Genomic DNA, 26,724 nt, shown 5'->3' with positions numbered 1-26,724 from the left:
AAGGACCTCTGCTTTCAGTCTGAGACATTTACAGCGTCTCTCTCTCTCTCCCTATTCACCACCGTCTGTCTGTCTGTTTGACTGTCCTCTGTCCTGCTTTATTTTTAAAGACGCTATATAAGCATGGAATTTAAGTAATAAAAACATCAAATAACTTAATTTAAACCAATAAATAGAGACATTTTTCATATCAATATCAATCTAAAAAGTCACTAAATCAATAGACAAACGTATGAGAAATTCCTAAGGTGCAACCGGTACATATTGAATGCATGCATATTAGCATTTAGGTACTTAACTGCAAGGATGACTTCAGTTTGACTCCCAGGATGCAACGTCCGGGTCTGAAAAGTGAAGTCAATGCTGAAGTGCCTTAAACTTGCATTCTCTCTAACAGCCAGCAGGGGGCGACTCCTCTGATTGTATAGAAGTCTATGAGAAAATGAGCCTACTTCTCACTTGATTTATTACCTCAGTAAACATTGTAAACATGAGTTTATGGTCTCAATCGTTAGTTTCAAGTCTTCTTCAATACAGCATGATGTTCATTTAGTAAATTATGGTCCCATTTAGAGTCAAATAGACCATAAAGCAGGGGATGCTTTAGGGCGGGGCTACCTTGTGATTGACAGGTCGCTACCACGGCGTTGTCCGGTCTGGGAGTTGTCCGTGTTTTCGTCTTAACTCTTTCACAGTGTGTTTTCAGTTCATGAAAGTTAATTATAACCTTTTTGGTCACCTAAAATGTTCGGTTGAACTTTGAGCTCCACCTTTTCGTGTCACTCCTGGTTGCAAAAACACCAAACATTTTTCCATGTTTGTCTCTATCATGTTCTCTTTTTGTTTCTCCCCTGTCTCTCTTTCTTTCTTTGATTTTCTTTCTCTCTCTCTTGGTCTCTCTTTGGCGTTCCCCCTCTGTCTCTCTCACCCTCCACCAACCTGAGCAGCTGTTCAGCTCATCAAGTGCTTGAACAGGCAGGCATCGGCCGTGTAGAAATGAGCTCTGGCCTGCATGTCAGATAGATTAACCCTGCTGCAACCTCAGTGTGACGTGTACCAACAGAAGGATCACCTGTACCTGTCATCATTCTTAACTCTTTGTTGATGATCGGCACGAGGAGTTTGTCTCTAAGAATCGCCTCGATAAGATGGATTGTGAAGTAATTATTTGATGCTGGTGGGTGAATTTTCAAAAGACCTGTGTTGTAAGGTGAGGTGCAGGAGAGCAAGGCGAAATGTTATGAAGAGAAAACATCACGCTGACAGGGAAGTACGCTGAAAAATACCTCTTATTATCAGTCTGAAAAAAACATCAAACAAAGGAAAAACACAGAGAGGGAAAAATCCTCTGCCTTCACACACACACACTGCTCACCACAGGTCTGCTGCTCTTCGAGAGAAAACCTCTGCTTTCACACATACTAATATAACGTGAGAGCCCGCCCCTTCCTGTTCAAACTGGCCTATCAGGTTAGGATTACTGTCAGCGATGCATGAAGGAGCTGAGACTGGAGACACCTGGGCTGCAGTCGAATAGTCCTTTTTGTTGAGGAAGGTTCCTAACGGAGTGAAATTACCCGGAAGTCTCTAAGCGGCAACCATGATAAGAGCTGTTCGGATTCTCTAAATGTTAAGGAAAGGAGCTTCAGTGCTTCCTTTATTATCTCCTTTAGCATAGGAAACACTGGACCATCCTTTACCAAAGGAAAGGAGATAATAGCATCCCACAATTCATTGCGGCCGCAACTTTTAAAGCGACGCAACTTTCTGTCGTTCATGAAAACATAAAACATGAAAACAAACGATATGCTTGTCTTGCATAATATTTTCATACAGTCATATACTAATTGGGATTCATGTTGATAAAATATGAGTGGGCAGTGACGACCATTTCGTTTCACTTAATTTCTATTTATTTATTTCGAACAAATAAAAAATCAGTAAAAAAACAACTCGCTGTACATTATCCCGCTTATTACACGGCTACTTACTTAAGAAATCAATAATTTGACACAAAAACGGTCCTCCAGAGTCCGACATTAGAGTTGCATCCATAGCAACGGTCTGTTATACATGGCAACAGTCTGTTATAAAGAAATAACAGACTGCAGAATGCTGTGATTAACCAATCAGAATTGAGTATTCAGCAATGCCATGTAATAAAAATAAATATTACATCTGAAAAAGAGTAGGAAGAAATTATACATTTAATGGTTCTACTCCTTCACCATAACTCAAAATATAACTCAATATTTATATAAACTTTGTGGTAGCCTGTAGGTTATTCCTGTTTCATTTCAATTCCAACCTTCACACCCAGCGGGTGAAGCAGCCTGTTACTGAAAGACCCCCCGCCCACACACACACACACCCACACACACAACCCCTCATAGCTCTCACATAGAAACGCAGCAGCGAGCCTGAAACCATCGCAGGCCTGTATGCAGCCGCCCAAAATAAACGGCGGGCGGCTCGGTGGAGTTCCTTGTTGCTAAGGGGTTTCCCTGAGGGCGGGAGCCACGGCCTCTGTTGGTGGGGTGAGTTGGGGGGGTTTTCTGATGACGGCGCGGCTATAAATATACACTATCAGCGCGCTGCCTGCCCTGCTTTGTCCTCAGTTTGGTCCAATGCCGGCGAGCTCAGAGCAGTCAGAGTAATCAGCCTAATGCACCGAGTCCTGCAGCTCTCCTCTGTAGTACACACACGCCGCTGTATGGCCTCCTCTTACCAACGGCCTCAATGAGATAAGACTGTGTATGAGCGACTTCTTTTTTAAAGGGCGGGTCCATTATTTTGTTAATTGTTTTGAGTTTTTCATATCACTCTGTAGCTTCCCAGTGGTGTTCCTTATGTATCTGAATGATACAATTTTGGTCCAAGTATGTTTTAGCATCAAAATGCTATTTTCCCTTCAAGCCCTTCTAACTTGACCTGAGGTAGGTTTCTGCATGATGACGCTGCTACAGCTACAGCTGTACAATATATATACACATCCTTATAGTCGGTGTATTAATTTCACAGGCAGTAACTTAGATGGCTGTCGGCACGCTCCCAGTTTGGAGAAGCAGACAGGGGTAGCGGCACGGAAGCAAAGCAACGTACTGCTGTGTTGACGCCACGTTAGTTTGGATCCGAAAGTCACACAATAACACAAACTAACCGATCGATGTGGCGGTAGACCAGCAACTCCTGTGTTCTGCCCGGTAAAATTACAGTTTTTGTCAATGGAGTCTGGGCTTGTAGTTTTGAAGAACGCAATATAACGGCTCCGTTTCCCCGTCGGAAAGGGCTGTCTGACGGCAAGTTAAAGCTGTGAAAATATTTTTAATATAGCGTACACTATTTTATAAATATGGCGGGGGCATTTCCATTTGAAAAAAAACAAAACAGATAGACCCGCTTGTGACCCGATGTCAAAACATCTTGCGAAAGTGCATCAGATACAGGCGGAGAAATGCACCGTACTTGACAGACTAGCTCGTAGTTTAGCCCTCGTTGCCCCATTCACCATTATCACATTATAGTTTATAATAGTGATTTGTAAAAAAAAAATACCCGTCTTATACTATAAATAATTGTTTGTTTTATTTATTTTACATTTGAATCATCGCATTATAATTGATGTGTTCAAAACAATGCTGTTGCAGTTGAAACTTGAATGTTGATTCATATATAGTATACAGTATATGACAAAATAAAGCAATGTTAATTCTGTTATTAATTTGTTTTATTTTTTTCTCTTAAAACACAAAAAAAACAAAACAGTAAGAGTACCGTTAAAGTACCGGATGGATAAGCAGTATCGGTAAGAGTAGTAGTACCCTTAAAATCTTAACGATACCCATCCCTACTTTTCATGTGTCATTTGTACGCCATGCAAACGTCTATGGTTAAGTTCAGGCAAGAAAACCACTTAGTTAGGTTTAGGAAAAACATCATGGTTGGGGTTTAAAATAGTACGCAAACTAAATACAATACGTACGTAAACAACGTAACATAACTACAGAAAACACGTGGAAGTCAAGAAAGGCGTTCATATTGCACGCTAAATGCTTTGTGCATCATCGTGGCATTCATACGCCTTTTAGTGCGAACGGGCTTCGCTTTCATACCTGTGTGTCAGACTTACAAAACCATGAACACCAGTGTTGGTTAGATATATTCACTTAGCTATCAAGAAATGTAAGAAAATACACTTCCATAAAAGGTATTTTTTGTCTCCATGCCCAAGCTGAATAAACGTTAAGGACATCATCAGGGTTATTTTCTCAGACTCCTCCAGCGCCTCTGACGATGTTATACAACAGTTTTCTCTCGCTAAGCAGTTCTCTTGACGACAAGTAAACTGATTGATGAGTTCTTCTTTAGTGATTGTAATCTGAGGCTTTTGTGTCATCTGGTATCTGTCTGCAGCACACTGTTGTCTTCAGATATCTCTCTCCCTGGAGACGTCACTCCGCCCTCACCGGCTCAGTACAGCCCCATTATGCTAATTTGCACAGTGTCATGTGTCACACTCGTGTAATTACCGAGCTGTGCATGTAACCTTCTCGTGTTTACCCACTCTCACAGTGTCTCCGGTGTGTTTGGGGAGCTGTGCACGGCGGGGGGGTCTGAGGCTGTAATTATCAGTAACATGCCAGTTGAATTTCTCTCCGTGTATCACTTCCTCCTCTGCTCGTCTCAGTTCAGGTTCGCCGTGTTAATGCAGTCACATGTCTCCATTAACGTGCAGGGTGAACCGTTTGAGGGCTGACCGTGCTTAAGAGGACAAATTATTTTTGGGAACATTGTGTTTTTTTCTTTATAATTGAACAAAATGGGGAGGACAAGCCAGTTGCACTTAGCAGATTTTCTGTTCACACAGCTGTGCTGCTGTTGAATGGTTAGCTTGAGCTAGCTGGTAGGCTAACTGTGGTACCAGTGATGATGCAGCAGGGTTAAGCAGAACATTTAGTGTCTGGCTGTCGACAGCTTGCAGTAATTACAAAAACACTGGTGTTGATATTGGTATTAATTAGGGCTGTCAATCGATTAAGATATTTAATTGCATGATTGTCCATGATTAATCATAATCACAAACTAATCGCACATTTTTTATCTGTTTAAAATGTACCTCAGCAGCTGTCAGTGTGTCAGTGTGCTGACTTGACTATGACTTGCCCCAAACTGCATGTGATTATCATAAAGTGGGCATGTCTGTAAAGGGGAGACTCGTGGGTACCCATAGAACCCATTTACATTCACATATCTGGAGGTCAGAGGTCAAAGGACTCCTTTGAAAATGCCCATGCCAGTTTTTGCTCGGCAAAATTTAGCGCAAATTCAGAGCGTTATTTATCCTCCTTCGCGACCAGCTTGTATGACATGGTTGGTACCAATGGATTCTTTAGGTTTTTTAGTTTCATATGATACCAGTATCTTCACTCTACCTCTAAAACTCCAAAAGATCGATTGCATTAATGCGTTAAAGAAATTAGTGGCGTTAAAACAAATTTGCGTGTACGCGTTATTATCCCGCCAATTTTGACAGCCCTGGTATTAATACTTGATCTAAAATTACGTACTTAAGTTACGCCACTTCCAGAGTTATTTTATGCCAAACTACAATCTTTTTCTAAACCTAAATAGTTTACTTGCCTAAACTTAAGGAAGTTGTTTCCTGTGAAGACGGAAGTTTATTTTGAAAAGACTGTATGCTTGTAAGGAGCGGAAATTGCCGGACAAGCGAACGAAAAAGGAGGAATACGTTTTTCCTAAGTCATCATACGAACCGTTGTATGAGAATACGTTGACTGAATATAGAATCAAATCATGAGATACCGAAAGATTCACACTCCTACCTGATGACATCGTTGAAACACATATTGAACTTGAATTTCCACATAGCTTGTAATATCAAGCCTCAGAATTTAAGTTCAGTATTTGACACACAGACGATTATAAAGACAGCAAGAACAGCACAAACAGTACAGGTGGACCAGAAGGAGGGCCGTTTGACTTATTTATGTTAATTGCTGCTTGTGTGGTCGTGACAGACAGACATAGTGTGAGCCTCCTGCTGTGTGCACTCAGCAGCACATGACAGCTACATGTGTTTCATGTGTTCACCTCATGAGCGGTTGTTAAAATGTTCCTCCTTCTTTCATGTCTGTGTGTTCATATGTGTGAGTGTGTGTGTGTGTGTGTGTGTTCATATGTGTGTGTGTGTGTGTGTGTGTGTGTGTGTGTGGGCTACTTTGGGGGGCTAACGGATTCCTGTTGCCTAGTAACACAGTTGAGGGTGCACACAGCGCTTATGAAAGTGTGTTGTGTGTGCGCTCTGTGGTGGAGTACATGAGATTATCATAATCATCTCACAGTTACATTGGGTCTCCCTCAGAGCCGCTCATTAGCATCGTGGTGTGAGGAGCCTCTGTGGCTGTGCAGTCCGCTCACAAAACACCCGTTCCTGGCTGGGTTATTGATTTAAAGCCCACCTCCAGTGTATTTTGGCATTTCTATGATATTTCATATTTATTTGAGTCATTTCCTGACGAAGTCGATTAGCCACACTGCCAATTTTTTTGTTTTTGTTTTTAAAAATAACTTAATTTTATGCTCAAAGTTAAAAAAAGAAGGTTGTTGGTAAAATGGGAATATGACGTACGACTATAGTAGAAGCTGCAGGTTAGACGTCATCCTCCAAGCTGCAGGCGCACTCATGCTACCGATAAATCTGTTTGTCTGTCAGCTTCTCTTTCTAGTTAGTTAGCTAGTTAGGTGTAGTTAGCTTGCCCGACTTGTTGCGTCAACTAACTGATGGGTATTCATTTTATTTTTAGTTTCCTCCACCTAAGTGTGTTTATTTTCATCATGGCATTTGTGTGTGCGGTGAACGGGTGCAGTCAACGCAGTAAATTACACAAAATCCCACCGGCAGAATTAACACAACAAAGTGACTGTCTCTCTCACTCGCTCTCTTCTTTACCGTCTCCTGCTGGAGATAAATGAACAGAAAGCAGACGATACCGAAGGTTTGCGGGCCTCTAACAGGTCCGAACGACGGGGAGCGCACAATATTCAGCTCAATAGAAAACAAGAGAAAAGTCCCGTTAGAGAAATAAATTAATCACAGTGCAGACCGGTGCGGTGTCGGTGCTGGAGCTGAGGCTAGAGCGGCAGGTGTTGGTGGACGGTGCACCTCCAAAACGTCCCGAAACTGCATTTCAAACGTCGGCACTCTGCAACATGTCTATCCGTCCTCCGGTGCGCTGTGGCCGGCGTGCGGCGGTGCGGCTCCTCGGTGCAGCAGCAGCCAGACGGCCGCCTCACCAGGAGGAGACGGTGAAGAAGAGAGCAGGTGAGAGAGAGTCGGTGTTATGCGCTAATTCTTGTCTCATTTGTGGTCTGATAAACAGTAAATTCATCATAGCGAGTTTCATCTAAACTGGGTTGAAAAATGAAGTAATCTGGTTGCCATGGTAATGAATTACGTCTGACTATTAACCACACCCCCATTCTCTGTTTGAGAAAGAACGTTAACCAGAAAACAGGAAGTAAAACTAGCTGGAGGGGGGCTTTAAAACAAATAAATGTAATGAGAAGCACATAGTTCTATGTTATTATATCAAATCAACATAATTTTCTCTTTCTGTTAAGTGTTAACATTGTTTTTATGGAACCATCTTGCACTCACAGGCATATAAAAAATGTAGGCTTTAGGGTGATGTAGCCACCACCATGTAAAACCTGCAGCTCTACTGTATCTTCATCCAGCCACATGGGACATTTGAGGTGTGCATTTGAGTGTCAGTTTGCAGCATCGCCCACAACATCGCAGCTGTCTCTGTTGCCAAAGGCTCAAACATGCAGGCTATGACCCGACGCTGGGGTTAAAAAACATCTCCTCCTCCTCCTCTGCTAGTGGAGGTCTAGCGATCAGCAAGAACAGGGTTCACTTTGCAGGTTTTATCTCACCTATTTTATAACTGTCCTATCAAATCTCTCCACAATATCCTGCTTTTTTAATGTAGAAACAAGGAAGATGTGCAGAAACATGCCGGACCAGGCAGAGAATTTACAATATTAAATATTTCATGTCACTTTTTCTGAGATTGTAATTGTATGTACAGGTGTTAAAATAATAAGAACATCTCATAGCTTTCCTCCTCTGGCTCTCATATTTGTTCCCACAGCTGTGACACTTGTTTTTTTTTTTATTTGATTTTGTTCTTCCTCCTGTAAGCAAACCGAGGCGTTCTGGTAGCTTAAATCTGTTGGACAGGTTTTTGATACCTGCTGTTATCGCACCATGTTTTGAGATGTTGGCTGCTGTAAAGGAGGATGGCAGTCAGTGCTTGTAAAGCTGTGATTCAGGAAATTTCAGCTTATTTTACTGCATTCACTGGAAAGAGTTTGCACAAGAGCATCCAACTTTTCAGTCCCGATACCGACAGCGATACCTCGGGTTTGGGTATCAGCCGATACTGAGTACCGATCCGATACCAGTGTTCAACCCATCTGTGCCCAAAGATTATATTAGTATGATAAGGAAAAATGCCACAACATTTTTCTGATTGGTCAAAAGAAATTTTCTTCCGGTCTTGAAATTTGGAGACATACTTTGAGCAAATATCTAACAGTACAACTTTGACATTTTTAGATCACAAGAAAAATCACACTTTTATTAACAGCCAAATTTAGGATTTTTACAAAAATTAGGAAAAATGCTAACATTGAGTTTTATTAAATGTTTTCTATATGAATTATTTTTTTCACACTGCATGTGTGTGTATATCTTTGATGTTCAACTTGTTATGAGTTCACAGATACCAAATACTTGATTGTGCTCCTAGATACAAACTATATCTAGTATTTGGGCCCATGGGACTACTGTTTTTCCTAAAATATTGCTAAACATTCTATTGCAAAACCAGTAGTCCCATGGGCCCAAATACTAGATATAGTGTCAGGTTCCAACCTCGGTATCTGGGTTAAGTACCTGAGGTATCCCCTCCCTCCTCATCTCCCTCTTATTTGTTGACAAGTACCTTTTAATTATAAAGTTATTGGTGGACAGGGAGGGAGCGCTGCTCTGTCTGTTGTTCTGTGCCGTTGGTTTTGCACCAACATGCAGAATGTGGTGTGTGTGTGTCAGGAAGCAGCTGAACCCTAAATCACAAATACATTTACATACTTGCCAACCTTGAGACCTCAGAAATAGGGAGGACTTCTAAACCACAGCGAAGGGTGTGGAGGTCCTCCCCTAGAACAATTCGAGTTTCAGAGACGTTGTTTCCTGCATTGTGGGGACTTTAAAAGAATGAGAATAACAAAATAATAAGTATACTGCAACAGCATTATTTGTTAAATAGGCCGACTTTTAATTTTACTTTTCATTCTCAGGAAAGAAAACTGAATAATTCGCCCCTCTGGTGGGAATCTCTGGTACAACCTAGGCTAATATTCATCAGTTTTCATTCATTCATTCATTCATTTTTTGCCCCTGCTTGAGTATTTCTTTCTCTTAGTTCTCTCCATTTCTCTCTCCGTCTCTCACTCACTGAAGTCCCTTTCAGACACAACGCGACAACGGCACCACTGCGCTCTTAAACACATTATTTCCAATGACTTGTGCCACGAATGCTTTGCTGTGATGTGCAGCGAGCGCAGCTCAAACCGCGCCGCGGTGTCGCGAGCAGTTCTCCTCCGCCGGGAAAAGACATTTAGTGTAGCTCTATAGTCGTCCGGGTGGAAACAGTAGAGCTTATACACGATGTACAGTGCCAGAAAGATGTTGGGATAATGAAAAGAAAAAAAGGTGTAGAAAGATGAATTAGGAGAAATACGGGAGAATTGTGACCCCGGGAGGAAACCGGGAGACAAGTATGTACATTTCTAACCACACCAGACGTGTTTAGCTCCCTTGATTTAATAATGGCTTTATTAAAGGTCCTACAGTATGATGGTTATCTGTAGCACTGATGCCCCTCACATACCACTATGAGCCAAGCGGCTGTCATCTGCTGTGAGCAGGAAACAGGAGGCTGCTGATAAGGAAGTGTTTTGTGTCAGAGGACGGCCGCGTGCTCGGCTCTGATAACTCGCACCTCGTGGACACTGAAACCTCGCGGCATATATCAGATTCTGTACGTGCTCTTGTGCAGATTCATCTTGTATCAGGAGTTGTCAGGAACATGAAACCAAAGCAGTGACGCCTCGTTCAGAATAAATCTACTCAGTATGTGCAAAAATCATGGAAATGAGACGCAGTATAACGAGCATCTGTTGTAGAGCGAAGGACTGAAGAACTGCTCATTAATCAACAGGCTGCAGTGGCTTCTCTTTTGTATCAGAAATTCAATTCACCAGGTGTTTGCACAGCAGGAAGACACAGTTTACCTGTGGCTGATGTTGATGCTGAAGATGAACAAGAGGACACAAGTTAGAGTTCAAGTTCTTACTGAAACATCAGTGTGCTGCTGCATACAAGGGGGGAAAATTAGACCTTCATTTGTCATCGCCCCTTTTAACGTCTTGGTTTCCTTTAGGACAAGTTATTCTGACATACTCTTACTAATATTTACTAAACCAGAGCGTAGGGGTGTAACGATACAGCGATCTGGATTGATATTTCGATACACATTTTGGCTCCTACAGTATATAATCCATATTGATATATCTGATTTATATCATATTTCCCAGAACAGGTGAACTCATTGTTTGCTTGCGGCTGCTTGAAGAAGGGTGCTAAGTCCAAAACCTGAAGTTTTACTGCGTATAATATCGCTACTGTTTGTTTTTGATGCCCTTCAGTGATTTTATAGCACCACTGTGCAAATAAAACTCTTTATCAAGTGACTTCCTGTCGGCTTCACTATTAGACACTGAAAGAACAAAAACAACAGTCCAGTAGAGGAGCGTTACATCATAACTCATTTATGTGCCAAGGACAATAAACGTAGAGGAATAGACATGTTCTGACTGAACTCAGTGTACACTGATGATAATAATAATAATGTACCAGGGACATTAGTACAGCTCAGTCGAAGGTTGTACAGGTTATACTGCTCTTTCTTTAGTTGTAGAGTCTGCTGCTGTGGTTGTGTCCGTCCCAACTTCTCCATCTCTCTCGTTCCTCCCCTCCTCCTCCTCCTCCTCCTCCACCACTCTCACTCTGATTAGTCATGGAGCTGATGTAGCACAGCGTGTCCCAACGTTGAAGCCCAAAACACAACCCACACCTGATTCTCTCTATTAGTGTTGCACTGTATACCGACACTAGAAAGGTATCGCGATACCCTGCCGTTAAAACCGGTACGATACCACGTTATATTACTACCGGTACTTTAATACCGGTGAGTTGCGTCGATGTAGGGCCGTGTGTGTGTGTGCAGCGCTCTGCTTTAGAGGACGCCATTAGGATTGGGATCCTGCGGGAGCAGGCGGTTATAACTTTGCTGCTGGTGGGAGCAAAAAAAATAAACTGTAGTGATAACCGGAAGGATGGAGTCAACAAGTGAAGTTGAAAAGAAGATTAATGCAGGTCATGAACCACAGTCCCGCGCTGAGCTGGTGAATATATCGGCAGAACTCCCTTCAAAATAACAAGGAAATAACAGCGCAGCTCTAATTACTACGACGGAAAAATAAATAATCAGAGATTTCGAGAGTAAAGTCAGAAGTTTAAGAGAAAAAAGTTGTAATATCTTGAAAACCTTGAAAAGATTGTGCAAAACGCTGCATTTATTCCGAAGAAAGAACCACACGGACCTGGAGAAACTGCCTCTTTTGTGGAGGAGGAAATTACTTTATTCTCGTAATATTATGACTTTTTTTTCTTGAAATAGTATGACTTTATTCTCATCAAATTACGACTTTTTTCTCATAATATTATGATTTCATTCTCGAAATCTCAGATTTTTTCCCCCCTCAATGTGGCCCTAATACTCCGTCGTAAATTACTGATCAAATGTACTGATAACATTAGATTCACTATCTTTTCTGAATCTATCTAAGCATCTCCTGTAATTCGTCAAACACATAATCCACCAAAGAGCACGTGTTAAAGTATTATTTTATCGTGTTTCTCTGTAGCGTGAAGTGGGCGGAGAGGAAAAGCAGTCCGTGTTGACGAAAATTGTCTACTTGCATTTTTCTTCCAGTTGTCACGTCCAATGTAAAAATAAATGTGATATGATGTGAACTTCACGTTGAGCTTCTATTTCCACTCCGGGCCGCTGTGCCTTTTTATAGTCAACATCATAAGTCAGCCTTTCAGTGTTATCTTTTCCTGCCATTCACCTGAACCGGCTGTCCTCACCGAGGTCAGTAAACCTGAAATGAACTGACCTTAAAAAAACTGTCACGCCATTCCCTCTGTTAGTGTTAGCTATGTATTAAGATTAATAGATAGCCCGTGTAATGGAGGACCCCGGATTAAAGCGGGCGAAGTAGTAGTTTGTGGTTGGCCGACGGGATCAGGTGACTGTTTGTGAATGAGCTTATATAGTAATTACCAACTGGCTTTGTTATTGCTTCTGGATTACTCCCTGTCATTGTTCAGTAGAGCGTCCAGAGAGTTTCTGTTTCTGATGGCGGGGGAGCGAAAGATACAGACCCCCGCTTCTAAAAAAGCACCAGTAAACAACAAATTCTGTAAGTTTGTAAAAGTTATACCGATGTCTCTCTGTCTTATTCCTCTGTTACTCCTTCCTCCTCCACCCGCTCTGCTCAGCTTTCATTTCTCTACTTTTCCCTATTTTTTATTGCAGAGAGTTTGGCTTCACGTAACGTTTGCAAATCTAGCAATAAAAGGTTGCACCCATGTGAGGCGTCTCTGGAGAGGAGCGGAACAAAATGTTCTGTGGGTCGGCAGCGTGGAGCGGTTGGCTCAGTCCTGTGCAGCCGGGAGTGGCGTCCTTGACCTAGTTGCAAGTGTTGGCTACTAAAATGTATGACTACTGTTCATGCAGGTGTTAGCAAGGATATTTATATTTTGGATGAATATCCACTGTCTGTTTTTTTATCCATCTTGGGAGAACGTTGCTGCAGGTGAACAGAGCCCTGTGGCTTGTCATTTTTAACTCTTTCTTGTATTCATCTTGTACCTACTCTGAGTTCAGGTGGCAGTCAGGGCACCATGCATATATCTGATTAATTTGTTTTCTTACAGTTCTGATGATCTAGGAGAACATCAGCCAAATGTCTGCCAAGAAAATGTCTCATCCGGATCTCTCTCTTCTCTTTTTTTGTCTTTGTCCAGTCGATGCTGATGAGATTAAGAGGCTAGGGAAGAGGTTTAAGAAACTCGACCTAGATAACTCCGGCTCACTCAGCGTGGAGGAGTTCATGTCGCTGCCGGAGCTGCAACAGAACCCGCTGGTGCAGAGGGTTATCGATATATTCGACACGGACGGTAACGGAGAGGTGGACTTTAAAGGTGAGCAATAAACTCTGCTGCTGCGGGAAACCACCGCTACTTGATTCTGCAGCTTTATTCTGGTCTGTTAGTCTGTGAGCTGTCTGGAAGATACCACAACACCGCTGATATGGTAGTGGTAGGGTGAGTTGACTGTCCTTAACTCTCCCCTGATGAGGAGATCAGCTCCAGGTGTGTGGCTCCCCACACCTGCTCCCAGTACTCTCAGGTGGGAGTGGGTGGAGCCACCTGGCCTCTTACAGCCCCTACAGCCAAACAACAGGAGTTACCCTCTACTAGAGACCTGAGACAGTATAAACCCCCCTAAAGAACGGCAACAACTAGGAGAAAATAGGGAGCTAAACCGATTTCAGTATTTATTAGGGCTGTCAATCAATTAAAATATTTAAGCGTGATTAATCACATTATTATCCATAATTAATCACACACTTATCTGTTCAAAATGTACCTTAAAGGGAGATTTGTTAAGTATTTAATACTCTTATCAACATGAGTTGGACACATATGCTGCTTTATGCAAATATATGTATATATTTATTATTTGAAATCAATTAACAACACAAAACAATGACACATATTGTCCAGAAACCCTCACAGGTACTGCATTTAGCATAGAAAATATGCTCAAATCATAACATGTTAAACTGCAGGCCAACAGGCAACAACAGCTGTCAGTGTGTCAGTGTGCTGACTTGACTATGACTTGCCCCAAAACTGCATGTGATTATCATAAAGTGGGCATGTCTGTAAAGGGGAGACTCGTGGGTACCCATAGAACCCATTTTCATTCACATATCTGGAGGTCAGAGGTCAAGGGACCCCTTTAAAAATGACCATGTCAGTTTTTCCTCGATAAAATGTAGCGCGAGTTTGGAGCGTTATTTAGTCTCCTTCACGACAAGCTAGTATGACATGGTTGGTACCAATGGATTCTTTAGATTGTCTAGTTTCATGTGATACCAGTATCCTCAAACTAGCTCTAAAATTAAGTTCGCTACAATCTAAAAATCGCAAGTTGCGTTAATACATTAAAGAAATTAGCGTTATTAACATAACGTAGCGTTAACTTTGACAGCCCTAGATTAAATATAATCAGATCTCTGTATCTAGGGACTTTGCACCCAGCGGTCTCTCTCGTCTCTTCATTACAATAGGAGTGCTTCTCATAATGGAATTGAGGAGATTAAACAGGGAATCTATATATACTGTAGGCCTATGTGTATTGCTTGAGATCTTAAGTCTTGGAAGTCACTAAACACTGCTAATTAAATAGTGTCACAGCATTAAATACACCTGAAAGTTTTGTGAAAAAGAGTACTCTTATATATTCTGATGATGGACTTTCAGTTTGTTTTGTGTTATTGCATATTCACACGCTGCCATAATGTTAACATCAGCAGTATTGAAGTGAGGACGTGCAGCTGATTAGCTGTTAAACCGACAGCACTGATTGTTGTTCTCTCCTCTCCCAGAGTTCATCGAGGGAGTCTCACAGTTCAGCGTCAAGGGGGACAAAGAACAGAAGCTGCGGTGTAAGTAAAGCTGCTTCTTCATTAAAACAATAAGGTTCCCCACATATGTCTGCTTGAGTTGCTGCTTTGGGATTTAAACCAGTCAGGAGCTTTGTCTCCTGGGTCTGCCCTGTACTGTTTGTCTCACAAAACACTCCCCTGGGGGAAAAAATGTAAATGTTGAGCAGTGTAGAAAATTAACTTTTTGGCTCAGCTGCTAAGGGCTAGTGACGTAAAAACAAACTCCTATCCTATTATTATTTTTCTACCGGTTTTCAGTGCAGTTGTGTCTCTAGAATCAGACTTAAAGCTGGTCCAACCACTCTGAAAACAAAGAGAACTGGAGAGCGTGGAGATGCCTCAGCTTGTAGTGGAGCCGGTGTAACTGGAATCCAAACAAGAGCGTGTTTGATAAGAGCTTATTGTCTTGGTTTGCTCAAGAGTTTACTGTGGGGGACAAAGTTTAAGAACAGGTAAAGACTTTATGTAACTTTCAAATGATACAGTCAGTCTGGTAGGTCACTGGTTCCCAACCTGGGGGTTTCGACCCCTGCTAGGGGTCGCCATAGCTTTACAAGGCCTTCTTGATTTTAAGGGGTGTAAGACAACTTATGCCGGGTGCACACTGCACGAGAATCAAGCTGATTCGGGGCCCGATTTCCCCCCCCCCCTCCAGACAATGGTCAGTGTCACAGCCCGGCTCTAGGACCGTGACAGAAACGAGAGACACGCGGTTGAACTGAACAAATAAAGTGATTTATTAACCAAAACTTATGTAAAAAGTAAGTCAAAAGAACGTACGGGAGGAATGTGTAGAGTCAGTAGTGTAGGGAGTGGATGTGTGAAAATGTGCTGCATGGAAGTTGTGCTGTAAAAACAAGGAAACAGAACCTAAAACCAAAGCCATTGGGAACCATTGTGGTTGTTGACCCCCCAGAGATGACTTTATCAAAGACAACATTTGGTGTTCTGTAGGTTTTTCTGTGTGACTGATTTACTCTCTTTTTGACCCCTGCGTCTCTTCCTCCCCTCCCTCCTGCCCCCTCCCTGCGCTCACAGTCGCCTTCAGGATCTACGACATGGACAAGGACGGCTACATCTCCAACGGCGAGCTCTTCCAGGTGCTGAAGATGATGGTGGGCAGCAACCTGAAGGACACGCAGCTCCAGCAGATCGTCGACAAAACCATCATCAACGCAGACAGGGACGGAGACGGCAGGATATCCTTCGAAGAGTTCTGTGCAGTAAGTCCAAACCCTCCTGGAGGGATTGTTTTATAGTGGGGGGGGCGGTGACATTTCTGCTGATGCAGCCTGTTATGGTGAAGGCAAATGTCAAAGGGGCAGAAAAACAAAACAGCTTTTTGCTTGGGCTCAACAGCACTGGGTTTCAGTTTCACGCTTTCTGTTGAAATACAGTAAACAGGCTGGTCAACTAAAAATACCGAGCTAGCACTTTGGCTGCAGGAGTATCGGACAAGGCAACAAATAAAAGGTATTTATTCTACATCGAGGCAGTTGAAGCTTTATTTAACAATATTTACAATGAGTACAACTGTGAAATAAGCTTCTATTTATAGTGAGAAAGCAATAGTCTGGAGTGCATAGTGCCTTGACATTATTCCTAATATAAAGGGAGAGAAATCATTTATAAAAGCACAGAGGTAGAAGGTTGTTTCTTTCAACAAGAGCATATCAGAGTGAGGAGTGGTGGATGGTCCGGGGGGGGCAAAAACCTTCACCTCCTTTGTTGAATTGGACTCAATAACCCGTCCTTTGAGGAATACTTCACCCACAGAATGACCATTTGTATATCAATCACTCGCCGTGAATTCTTGAAGAAAACTTAGTTTTCCTCTCATGCCTCCACGGTGAACGAAGAATCAAACAATGGAGAAAAGTCTTGATGAATTGAAGCAGAAAGGGGGCAGCGTTTAACAACAGCAAAACTATATCAAAACATCGATCTAGAATCTCTCACACATCCAGGGCAGTATAATCCAAGTCTCATTTATCTAGTCGTATGCTCACTACTTCCAAAACACGTTAAAACTTTACTATTTCAACACTTTCTCATAAACAGTCTCACACTTCTGCAGGAGTGCTACTCGTCCGTGTGAGTCCGGAACGAGTCAGAATTTAAATAGTGAGGTTTTAGCGAAGATGCATGTGTTTGAGAAGTAGTTTGGCTGTTTTTTTAAACGCGTCCCCCATTTACTTCAATTCATCAAGACTTTTTCCGATTTTTTATTCTTCGTTCACTGTGGAGGCATGAGAGAAAACAAAGTTTTCTTCAAAATTCAAGGTTACGGGGCGAGTAATGGATATACAAATATTTTTCTTCGGGGGGAAATATTCCTTTCATTAGGTAAAGATAATGTTATTTATACATTTCTTCAACCACCAAACACTCTCATACAAACCTGCTTCACAAGGTTTCACAAGAGAAATACTATTCAAAGCTTTGCAAAAACAAAATCAAGACAGAGAACCAAGATTTAGCTAATCTGTGACTGCATTGCTGTGATACTGATTTTAAAACTGAATTGAAAGTAGATGGCCTTAAACTCTGAGAGTTGTAACTCTGACAGTCACATTCGATGGCTGTCCGTCTCTCCGGAGCCTTGAACTGAAACGGCTCTCGTCCTTGCGGTATAGAGTATTTTCAGGATGGCGCAGGAGAATACGAGATCCCGTTTGTGGCAAAGCGGCGCCGTTCAAACGCTTCAAGGTTTGGGGGAAGAGACGGTGTGACATGATTTCAGTCTTTTGGCTCATAGTCGTCCTCATCTGAACACTGTAGAGGGAGAGAAAGAAAGTGTAACAAAGAGGGTGTAAAAATAGGACGATGATAAAAATAGATTTTGTCAGGAGGTTGGTAGTAAAAGTTTACACCTCCAGTGTTGCTGCTGCAGGATCTCAGCTTACTACTTCCTAAACACTAGGGCTGTGTATTGGCAAGAATCTGGCGATACGATACGTATCATGATACAGGGGTAACGAGTCTATGTATCTCGATATATTGGGGATTTTTTTAATTAAATTTTAAGGAAAACTGTCCTGATATAAAGAACACACCAGAAATAAACCATTTTAGAATAGGCAAAAATACTGCATGCAAAAAATACTGCATGTGATTATCATAAAGTGGGCACGTCTGTAAAGGGGAGACTCGTGGGTACCCATAGAACCCATTTTCATTCACATATCTGGAGGTCAGAGGTCAAGGGACCCCTGTGAAAATCACCATGCCAGTTTTTCCTCGCCAAAATTGAGTGTAAATTTGGAGCGTTATTTAGACAAGCTAGTATGCCATGCTTGGTACCAATGGATTCCTTAGGTTTTTTAGTTTGCATCGTCATATGATGCCAGTAACTTCAATGTATTTTATTAAAGGTCCCATATTGTGTTCATTTTCAGGTTCATACTTGTATTTTGCGTTTCTACCAGAACATGTTTACATGCTGTAATTTAAAAAAAAAACTTTATTTTCCTCATTCTGTCTGCCTGAATATACCTGTATTCACCCTCTGTCTGAAACGCTCCGTTTTAGTGCATTTCAACGGAATTGCGTTGCTAGGCAACAGTTTGCGTCCATGTTAACTTCCTGTCAGCTGATGTTATTTACATACACTGCAACAGGAAATAAACTGGGACATATTTTAAGAACGTTTATATTTAAGACCGTGTAATGGTCTAAATATTGTAGAGTAGTGACATCACAAATGGACAGGAAATCCTAACGGCTTGTTTCAAACACACAATTTCTAAATACGGGCTGTGTGTGTTTCTTCGTATATTGAGCATTTTGATAGTTTAACAGTATTTATATAGCACTTAAACCTGCTTTATAATATAAAAGACATGAAAATCTCACTTTTTACAATATGGGACCTTTAATGAATGTATTTTCTTTTGCCTCCTTCTTCCAGGTGGTCGGGGGTCTCGATATACACAAAAAGATGGTGGTGGACGTGTGAGCGCTCCTCCGCATGCCGACTCCTCCATCCCCCCGTTTCCTCCTCGACACTCGCTTTCTCCACCATCTCTGAAGATCTGCTCAAGACGTCCGGCAAAGCGCTCTCTGTGTATCTCAATGGAAGTATTCTCTCTTCTTTCTTTCTCTCTCTCTCTTTCGCTCTTCGCTCTCTCTGTGAAGCTACTTTTTCTTTCAGAAACCACGGGCCTCGTGAAGCCAACTTTGAAGTGTTATTGAACTGTAAATCCTCTCAATAACCCGGTCGTAGCACTTTTAAGAGACTGAAGGACATCATGTCATTCGCAAAGAGCAACAACTCCAACACTTTTGGATGAGGGGGGAGAAAGTGGGTCAAAGGGGGCGCAGTCAAGAGGCTGGTTGGCTTGTTCATATTTCATCCTTTTTTCTTTTTTTTTTTTTAATTGTTATTTTTGATATTTATTTTTTGTTCTTGTCTTTTATAAAGAAGAAAAAAATACAAGTATATCTTTGGTTGTATAGCATATTAACACTTGACTTACAGTACAACTAGAACATAGGGTATGAAGTGCCAACCAGAACATATCCAGTCCAAGTTATTACCCATCATCATCACCGCTGTCATTCACGCCGGACACACCGGCTTGTGACGCTTCCAACTGTACGACCTTCGAGTCAGATTACATGCAAAACTAAATTTCAGACTTTTTGTCCGTTGTTTTTTAGCTTATTACATACGAGCTGTTTGGATTAGACCAGTAAAGCTTCCAGACACATGTTTTTATTTTACTTTTGATGCTAGTTTTATTCATACTTAAGAATGTGTTTATATTGTCTGAGGTTATCCTTGTTTCCTGTCATGAAATCATTTAGGTAGATAAATAATTAATGCCAAGAAAATGTCTTTCCAAAAAAAAATTATTTGTGGCTGCAAACTGATAACATGGTTTACTCTGGCGTTTACCAGTGTGCATCCACGAGACAATCTCCAAAGCGCTCACACTGACAAATGAACTGTAGTGAAATCATTTTTATTTAACGTTAAGAAGAGAGGACTTGGCTAAGAACTGAGAGGGAGTAACGGTGAGATTAAACACCGTTTTGTGCGAGTACATAGAGACTTATCTGCAGGCAGCGTTTTTTGTTTTTTTTAACCAATATGTGTATATTAGGTAAAAGGAGACGGCTTTTACGTGCTCTTCTGAATACTTAACTTTCTCGGTACAGCGCAGGACGGGTCAGGTTTTCTTTAACGCAACACTTAAAAATCTTAACACGTTGGCATGATCAGTGTGCAATGTACGGAAGAGGATTATTGTGAAAAATATAAATTTAAACTCAGAATTACAGATACAGTTTCCACCTAATCCTCTTCCGTAGCAACGGGATAGACTGTATATTGGTTTTTTTGGGGGGGGGGGAACGTGTACATTTTAAAAGTTGGCTTCCTCTCCCACTTCTTTTTTCTGTCAGTCACCTAATTTTCTCCCCTCCCACCCACTAATACCAACAGGGAGAAAAACAACCAAATTTCTAAGGGAAAAATGCTTCCTGCTATAAATCAGGATTGCTTTTATTTTTGCTTTGGAGGCCGACTGCAGGTTCTGACAGGAGTTTTCAGTCAGAGATGTGAATCAGGAGCGCTCCCTTATCCCAAAGCTCTGCACGGCTCGGGCCTCCCTGTGCTTGCATGACATGAAAATATATATTTTTTTGTTGTGCATGTAGATCCATTTTTAAATAACCCTCGTTTACACATGGATGGTGATGTTAATATATTTAAGAATTTAACGGTATACAATATGGGTGTTGCCAAACTTTGGTAAATGTACACATATAATGAGAGGTAATCCAAATGAACTACATGTAACTTTTTTTGTATTTTACCCGGGTCAGCCAGATGCTTCTATTCCAGTAAAAGTTGCATATCTGATCCTGTCTCAAACTGCCACACACTGTACTTAGCTTAAAAGGGGAAATGTTGATGTTTTTTTTTCTTTCTTTTGTATATAAGTATTTGTAAAATGCAGTTCTGGCTCTCTGTATAGTTCAGACCGCGCTCTAGTTTGTAAGTGCTATTTTTTTTTTCTCAAAGGGACTTGGGTTCTTTTTAGTTTGTGTGGGGATATCTGAAAAGATTTAAGTTTGAGAACTTTTTTTTTTTTTTTTCTGCATGCTGCATTTTATGCTGTGGGACTGTTCAAACTTGATACTGTATGAAAATTAAATAAAATTTAAATAAACTTTGAAATGTTATAAGTAATCAATTTTCCCTCCAGTATTAATGAATTAGTTCCTGAACATTTTATACACTTCAGTGACAAAATTATACTCATTTGTTAGTGGGGATTGAAATATTTTATTTACACAAACTTCTTCTTAGAGATAATTGAACTCTGTTTATTCATGCATCGTGGTTGTGGGTCAGCTGATCCAAAAATGTGTCAGCTTATTGCATGAGTTCAAAACAGAGAAACCTGAGGTGTCCGGTCCAAAAGGGAGTCAACAAATCAACGTGTGAAATCCACCAGCCAACGAGGGAAAAGGATAAATACAAGCAGCAGCCAATCAGACTTCAGAATCGCTCGGCGGTCCGGCTAGCCACCACCCTGATGTTGCCGTAGACCTTTGAAGGTGGACTTCCTGTTGGGGCAAAAAGGGGTTTAAAGGTCACTTCTCAGCACTACATGTGGATTCAAAGAGTTCTGTTCCCAATACAACATCAACCTTGTTGTTGTACTGTATTAATCAAATATAAAAATATCTCTCTTACCTAAGATTAAGTTGCATATCGCTGTCCGGGCCATCTTGATATTCTGGAAAGACCCTAATAGGTGAACTTTTCTGTTGAGAGACAGATGAAGGAGTGTTAAATGTTTCTCTTTGGTTTGTACATCAACTCTTCTGCACAGGTTCAAGAGAAAATCACAACATCCCTCTAAGGTAAGGATTGCCAGTAAATAATTCTATATCACAACGGTGTGTTTCTGCATTTAAAGCTGCAACTTTGGAGAAAACGAGCAAGAGTAAGATAGATTTTGAAAGTATCTAAATGAAATAAATTAATGAAAAAATCCCAGCCACTCTCCCAAAACACATGAAAGAGCACACGGGAAAAGTTTGCCTTCCGCAAAATGATAATTTTACAGTAATGACGCAGGAAGAGCACTCACGTCTCTGCAAGCACAATACGAGTCTTTGTGACATTTTCAATGGTGAATTTGGTTTTTCCTCCCTTCCCCGCTATTCTTCCGATGGCTCTGGATAAGTGGTCTCCCTTCAGAGGTTTCACTGCCAAGACAAACAACACGAGAAAACAATTAATTACACACCAAGGGATTAGACATTGAGTTAATCTTGCAGCAGGGAACAAAAAGTGTTAAACATGCATCTTACCGTCTGTGACATCAAAGGATTCTAGGAAGAGCTCGTCTAATCTGATGAGAGCGAGGGCGTCCTGGGAGGAGAAGAGTGGGAGCGTTACGGCACAAACCAAAATCAAACAAAGTTTAAGGGACATGCATAAAACATTAAGAATCAAATATTGTGACAGCTATTATAAAGCTAACCTAAAAATATGACCACTGCAGTCTATGAAAGTGGACAATATGTAGATAAAGATACTTATAGAATTAACTTGTACTTGTTTAAACAATGATGGACCTTTAAAATAAGGAATACCCAACAAAAATATTCTCAAGATTTGAACAATCAAATAAAAACTACAAAATTCCCTGCAGCTTTTGGACTGTTTTCTTGTGGCTTCATCTTATTGACAGCAGACCACTCTGACTTGTTGATGTCAAATATTTGATGAAAGTTCAATATCAGCACACCTATAATGAGATCTAGTACTAATCCTATTTCTCTACCACTGGACCCACACTTTACGCTGGCTTCACATTTTGTACCAAAAAAACAGACAGAAATATTCGAAGGTATTCGAAGCTTCGTGGAGCATTACTTTGAGAGGGCACATAAACTGAGAAGGTGCATCTCTTTGCAAATGAAATAAAGTATTGACTGAGTTAATCTTTTTAAAACTATTAATTAAAAATAAATAGTTTTTCTGAGAACTGAAACAATAGTGCAATATTCAATACTTTCTTACACCCCTACTACAGAGGCATTTGTCCCCGTAATGAATGCACTGAAGACCAAAGCCAGATGTTAGTGGTGTTAGTGCATTTAAGGAAAGGAGCTATACACGCATACGTTCACCAAAACCTTTCAACAGTGTACTTACTTCAACCTGGAATCCCAGAACAAACGCTTTAACAAAATCTGAAGCCTTTGTGAGCGAGCCAATGTCCTGTGTGTCTTTGCATGTCTGGAAGAAGGAAGACACATATTACTCACACACTGTGGGTGCCAGAGAAAACCAGTGCAGATGGGCATTACTGTAAAATGGCTCAGTCAAGTCAACATTGCTTAAATGTGACGGGGAAACTTACTTTGATTTCAACATTCCTAGTTTTGAGGTTGAATCTAACTTGAAGCTGGAGGTTTTCTACGATGGGGGTGAAAATCTTCAGCCAGTTTTCCTTCAGCGGCGTGTATCTGTGAGCTGGGACGGCGATTTTTCGCATCTCATCTGGTCCCTGAAACACACACGTAACAATCATCATCATACTGTGTAACAACATAAACAAAAGTGTGCTCTGGAATAATACAAAATTAAAAGTCGCGCATTCCCTAAAGAACGGGTAGAAGTATGAGCAGCACGATGTATTATGTTGGGTATTAAAAATAAAGCACACTTGTCATTGTGTTGACTGATCGTCCTTTACAGCTTTTAATTACAGATGCATTAATTTGCAATATTAATTTTAAGTTGTGGGTGGTTTCACTAATCCTTATACCGCTGGGTAGGTATTAGCTGTTATTATGAGCTTATCTAATGTTTTGCATTTAAAAACATATTCTGCAGCCATTACATCAGAGTGTTGTTGAGTACTGTGTCGTGAAATAAAAATAAAGTCTGTGAAGAACCATAAAAAACTGTTAACAATAGTTATTAGTGTTTTGGTTCCCAGTAGTGGAATGACACCAAGTACATTTACTCAAGTACTTGAGTATTTCCATTTCATGCAACTTTATACTTCTACTCCACTACATCTCAGAGGGAAATATTGTTCTTTTTACTGCACTACATTCAGTTTTTCATCCCCTTCCTGTCCAGTGAAAACCATCCAGATTTGCTGAATGTAGAGCTGGGCGATAACAATATATATCACGATATAGCACATTTTTTGGTAATTCAATAAATGAATAAATAGTCTATATGAAATAACCACATGGTAAAGCCTATTTGTACTCATGTGTGAATTAAATACTTGATAAATGAAAAGTACTGAGTATTTTCTCATTTTAAGAACTTGAGTGCAGAATGAACATTAGGCCTGCAGAATATGAGGAGTGTGGTATTAGTACTTTTACTTAAGTAAAGGATCTGAATACTTCTTCAACCACTGTCGGTTCCCCCAATGTCGGTTCCCCCAGTGTCAGTTGGTTCCCCCACTGTCGGTTCCTCACTGTCGGTTCCCCCCTGTCAGTTGGTTCCCCCAGTGTCGGTTCCTCAATGTTGGTTCCCCCACTGTCGGTTCCTCACTGTCGGTTCCCCCGTCAGTTGGTTCCCCCGGTGTCAGTTGGTTCCCCCACTGTCAGTTGGTTCCCCCACTGTCAGTTGGTTCCCCCACTGTCGGTTCCTCAATGTTGGTTCCCCCCTGTCAGTTGGTTCCCCCAGTGTCAGTTGGTTCCCCCACTGTCGGTTCCTCACTGTTGGTTCCCCCCTGTCAGTTGGTTCCCCCAGTGTCGGTTCCTCAATGTTGGTTCCCCCACTGTCGGTTCCCCCAGTGTCAGTTGGTTCCCCCAGTGTCAGTTGGTTCCCCCAGTGTCAGTTGGTTCCCCCAGTGTCGGTTCCTCAATGTTGGTTCCCCCCTGTCAGTTGGTTCCCCCAGTGTCAGTTGGTTCCCCCACTGTCGGTTCCTCACTGTCGGTTCCCCCAGTGTCAGTTGGTTCCCCCACTGTCGGTTCCTCAATGTTGGTTCCCCCCTGTCAGTTGGTTCCCCCATGTCGGTTCGGTTCCCCCACTGTCGGTTCCCTGTTAGTTGGTTCCCCCCCCGTTGGTTCCCCACTGTTGGTTCCTGTTGGTTCCCCACTGTCGGTTCCCTGTTAGTTGGTTCCCCCACTGTCGGTTCCTCAATGTTGGTTCCCCCCTGTCAGTTGGTTCCCCCATGTCGGTTCGGTTCCCCCACTGTCGGTTCCCTGTTAGTTGGTTCCCCACTGTTGGTTCCTGTTGGTTCCCCCCCGTTGGTTCCTGTTGGTTCCCCCAGTGTCAGTTGGTTCCCCCAGTGTCAGTTGGTTCCCCCAGTGTCGGTTCCTCAATGTTGGTTCCCCCCTGTCAGTTGGTTCCCCCAGTGTCAGTTGGTTCCCCCACTGTCGGTTCCTCACTGTCGGTTCCCCCAGTGTCAGTTGGTTCCCCCACTGTCGGTTCCTCAATGTTGGTTCCCCCCTGTCAGTTGGTTCCCCCATGTCGGTTCGGTTCCCCCACTGTCGGTTCCCTGTTAGTTGGTTCCCCCCCCGTTGGTTCCCCACTGTTGGTTCCTGTTGGTTCCCCACTGTCGGTTCCCTGTTAGTTGGTTCCCCCACTGTCGGTTCCTCAATGTTGGTTCCCCCCTGTCAGTTGGTTCCCCCATGTCGGTTCGGTTCCCCCACTGTCGGTTCCCTGTTAGTTGGTTCCCCCCCCCGTTGGTTCCTGTTGGTTCCCCACTGTGCCATTTAAACAACAGCAGCTTTATTTAGTCACAAGACTGTAACTAACAGTTGCTATCTTCTCTGCGACAGAGACATTAGATAAACATGTATGAACATTCAGACTCCACGCAGAGCACATGGACATTAACACACAGACAGTTGTTACCTTTAACTTGTCGCTGGATATGGGAGGAAACTGCGGTCTCTTGCTGTCCCCGGGTCCCTCCGTGTCCATGTCCCCTCCGGTCCGTTCACGTTTCCGTTTCTGAGTCTTCTTAGACCTCACCTGAGTGAAGGACTCCTGGTCCTCTGTACTCTCCATGGCAGCGCCTGCCTCCGGGGTCGTGTTTTTATCACCGTCCATCTCTTAAAACTACTTTAATACTCGATTAAACCTGAAAACATGAAGCAGACTGCAGCTACACAGGCAGCAGGGCGTCCACGTGCAACGAAAAGGACCCAAACGGCCACCTCGTCGACGCCTGTAGAAATAAAATAATTAATATTCATGTAGTAATTTACAAAAATGTCTCATTTGTTATTAGAAGTAAGTTTGAAAACATAAATATCCGGATACATTGTCTGTTTGTCTCAAATACGTCAAATGTTTACTTGAATGTTATAAATTTCGTCAGGCATCTCTTCAGGCAGCCGCACGCTCAGCATTATGACCTTACAGTGGTTTGTTTTGGCAGCTACATCACTGGACTAGTGATGGCAGGAGGACTAGTGATGGATCAGGAGGACTAGTGATGGCAGGAGGACTAGTGATGGATCAGGAGGACTAGTGATGGATCAGGAGGACTAGTGATGGATCAGGAGGACTAGTGATGGATCAGGAGGACTAGTGATGACAGGAGGACTAGTGATGGATCAGGAGGACTAGTGATGACAGGAGGACTAGTGATGACAGGAGGACTAGTGATGACAGGAGGACTAGTGATGACAGGAGGACTAGTGATGGCAGGAGGACTAGTGATGGATCAGGAGGACTAGTGATGGCAGGAGGACTAGTGATGGATCAGGAGGACTAGTGATGACAGGAGGACTAGTGATGGATCAGGAGGACTAGTGATG

General features: G+C 42.1%; 2 protein-coding genes across 2 annotated transcripts in view; one reads left to right on the top strand and one right to left on the bottom strand.

The window, feature by feature from the left end:
• ppp3r1a (protein phosphatase 3, regulatory subunit B, alpha a) overlaps positions 1-21,147 on the top strand; it is a 34,145-nt gene extending 12,998 nt beyond the window's left edge. Inside the window, exons 3-6 of the mRNA XM_074647136.1 lie at positions 13,247-13,423; positions 14,896-14,955; positions 15,994-16,178; positions 18,866-21,147. Of these exons, the coding sequence (XP_074503237.1) occupies positions 13,247-13,423; positions 14,896-14,955; positions 15,994-16,178; positions 18,866-18,913 (470 nt within the window). The 3' untranslated portion in view covers positions 18,914-21,147. The remainder of the gene's footprint in view (positions 1-13,246; positions 13,424-14,895; positions 14,956-15,993; positions 16,179-18,865) is intronic.
• Positions 21,148-21,226: 79 nt separating this feature from the next.
• Positions 21,227-26,116, bottom strand: pno1 (partner of NOB1 homolog). Its single transcript, XM_074647134.1, has 7 exons — positions 25,814-26,116; positions 23,346-23,492; positions 23,138-23,221; positions 22,288-22,348; positions 22,065-22,182; positions 21,665-21,735; positions 21,227-21,534 (listed from the first exon to the last, which is right to left on the bottom strand). Exons 1-7 carry the CDS (start codon positions 26,009-26,011, stop codon positions 21,467-21,469), a joined length of 747 nt encoding a protein of 248 aa, XP_074503235.1. The 5' UTR covers positions 26,012-26,116; the 3' UTR covers positions 21,227-21,466.
• Between the last annotated feature and the right edge of the window lie 608 nt (positions 26,117-26,724).

This window comes from Sebastes fasciatus, chromosome 9 (genome assembly GCF_043250625.1).
Source record: "Sebastes fasciatus isolate fSebFas1 chromosome 9, fSebFas1.pri, whole genome shotgun sequence".
NCBI lineage: Eukaryota > Metazoa > Chordata > Actinopteri > Perciformes > Sebastidae > Sebastes > Sebastes fasciatus.
This window is presented reverse-complemented; position numbering and strand designations above follow the sequence as displayed.

Bases quoted from the DNA above. Each gene is read 5' to 3' on its own strand.
- pno1 (XM_074647134.1), bottom strand. From the start codon at position 26,011: ATGGACGGTGATAAAAACACGACCCCGGAGGCAGGCGCTGCCATGGAG. The intron at 22,349-23,137 runs GTAAGTACACTG...TTCTCCTCCCAG, and splicing joins TTCTGGGATTCCAGGTTGAA to GACGCCCTCGCTCTCATCAG. The intron at 21,736-22,064 runs GTGAGTGCTCTT...GTCTCTCAACAG, and splicing joins CGTATTGTGCTTGCAGAGAC to AAAAGTTCACCTATTAGGGT.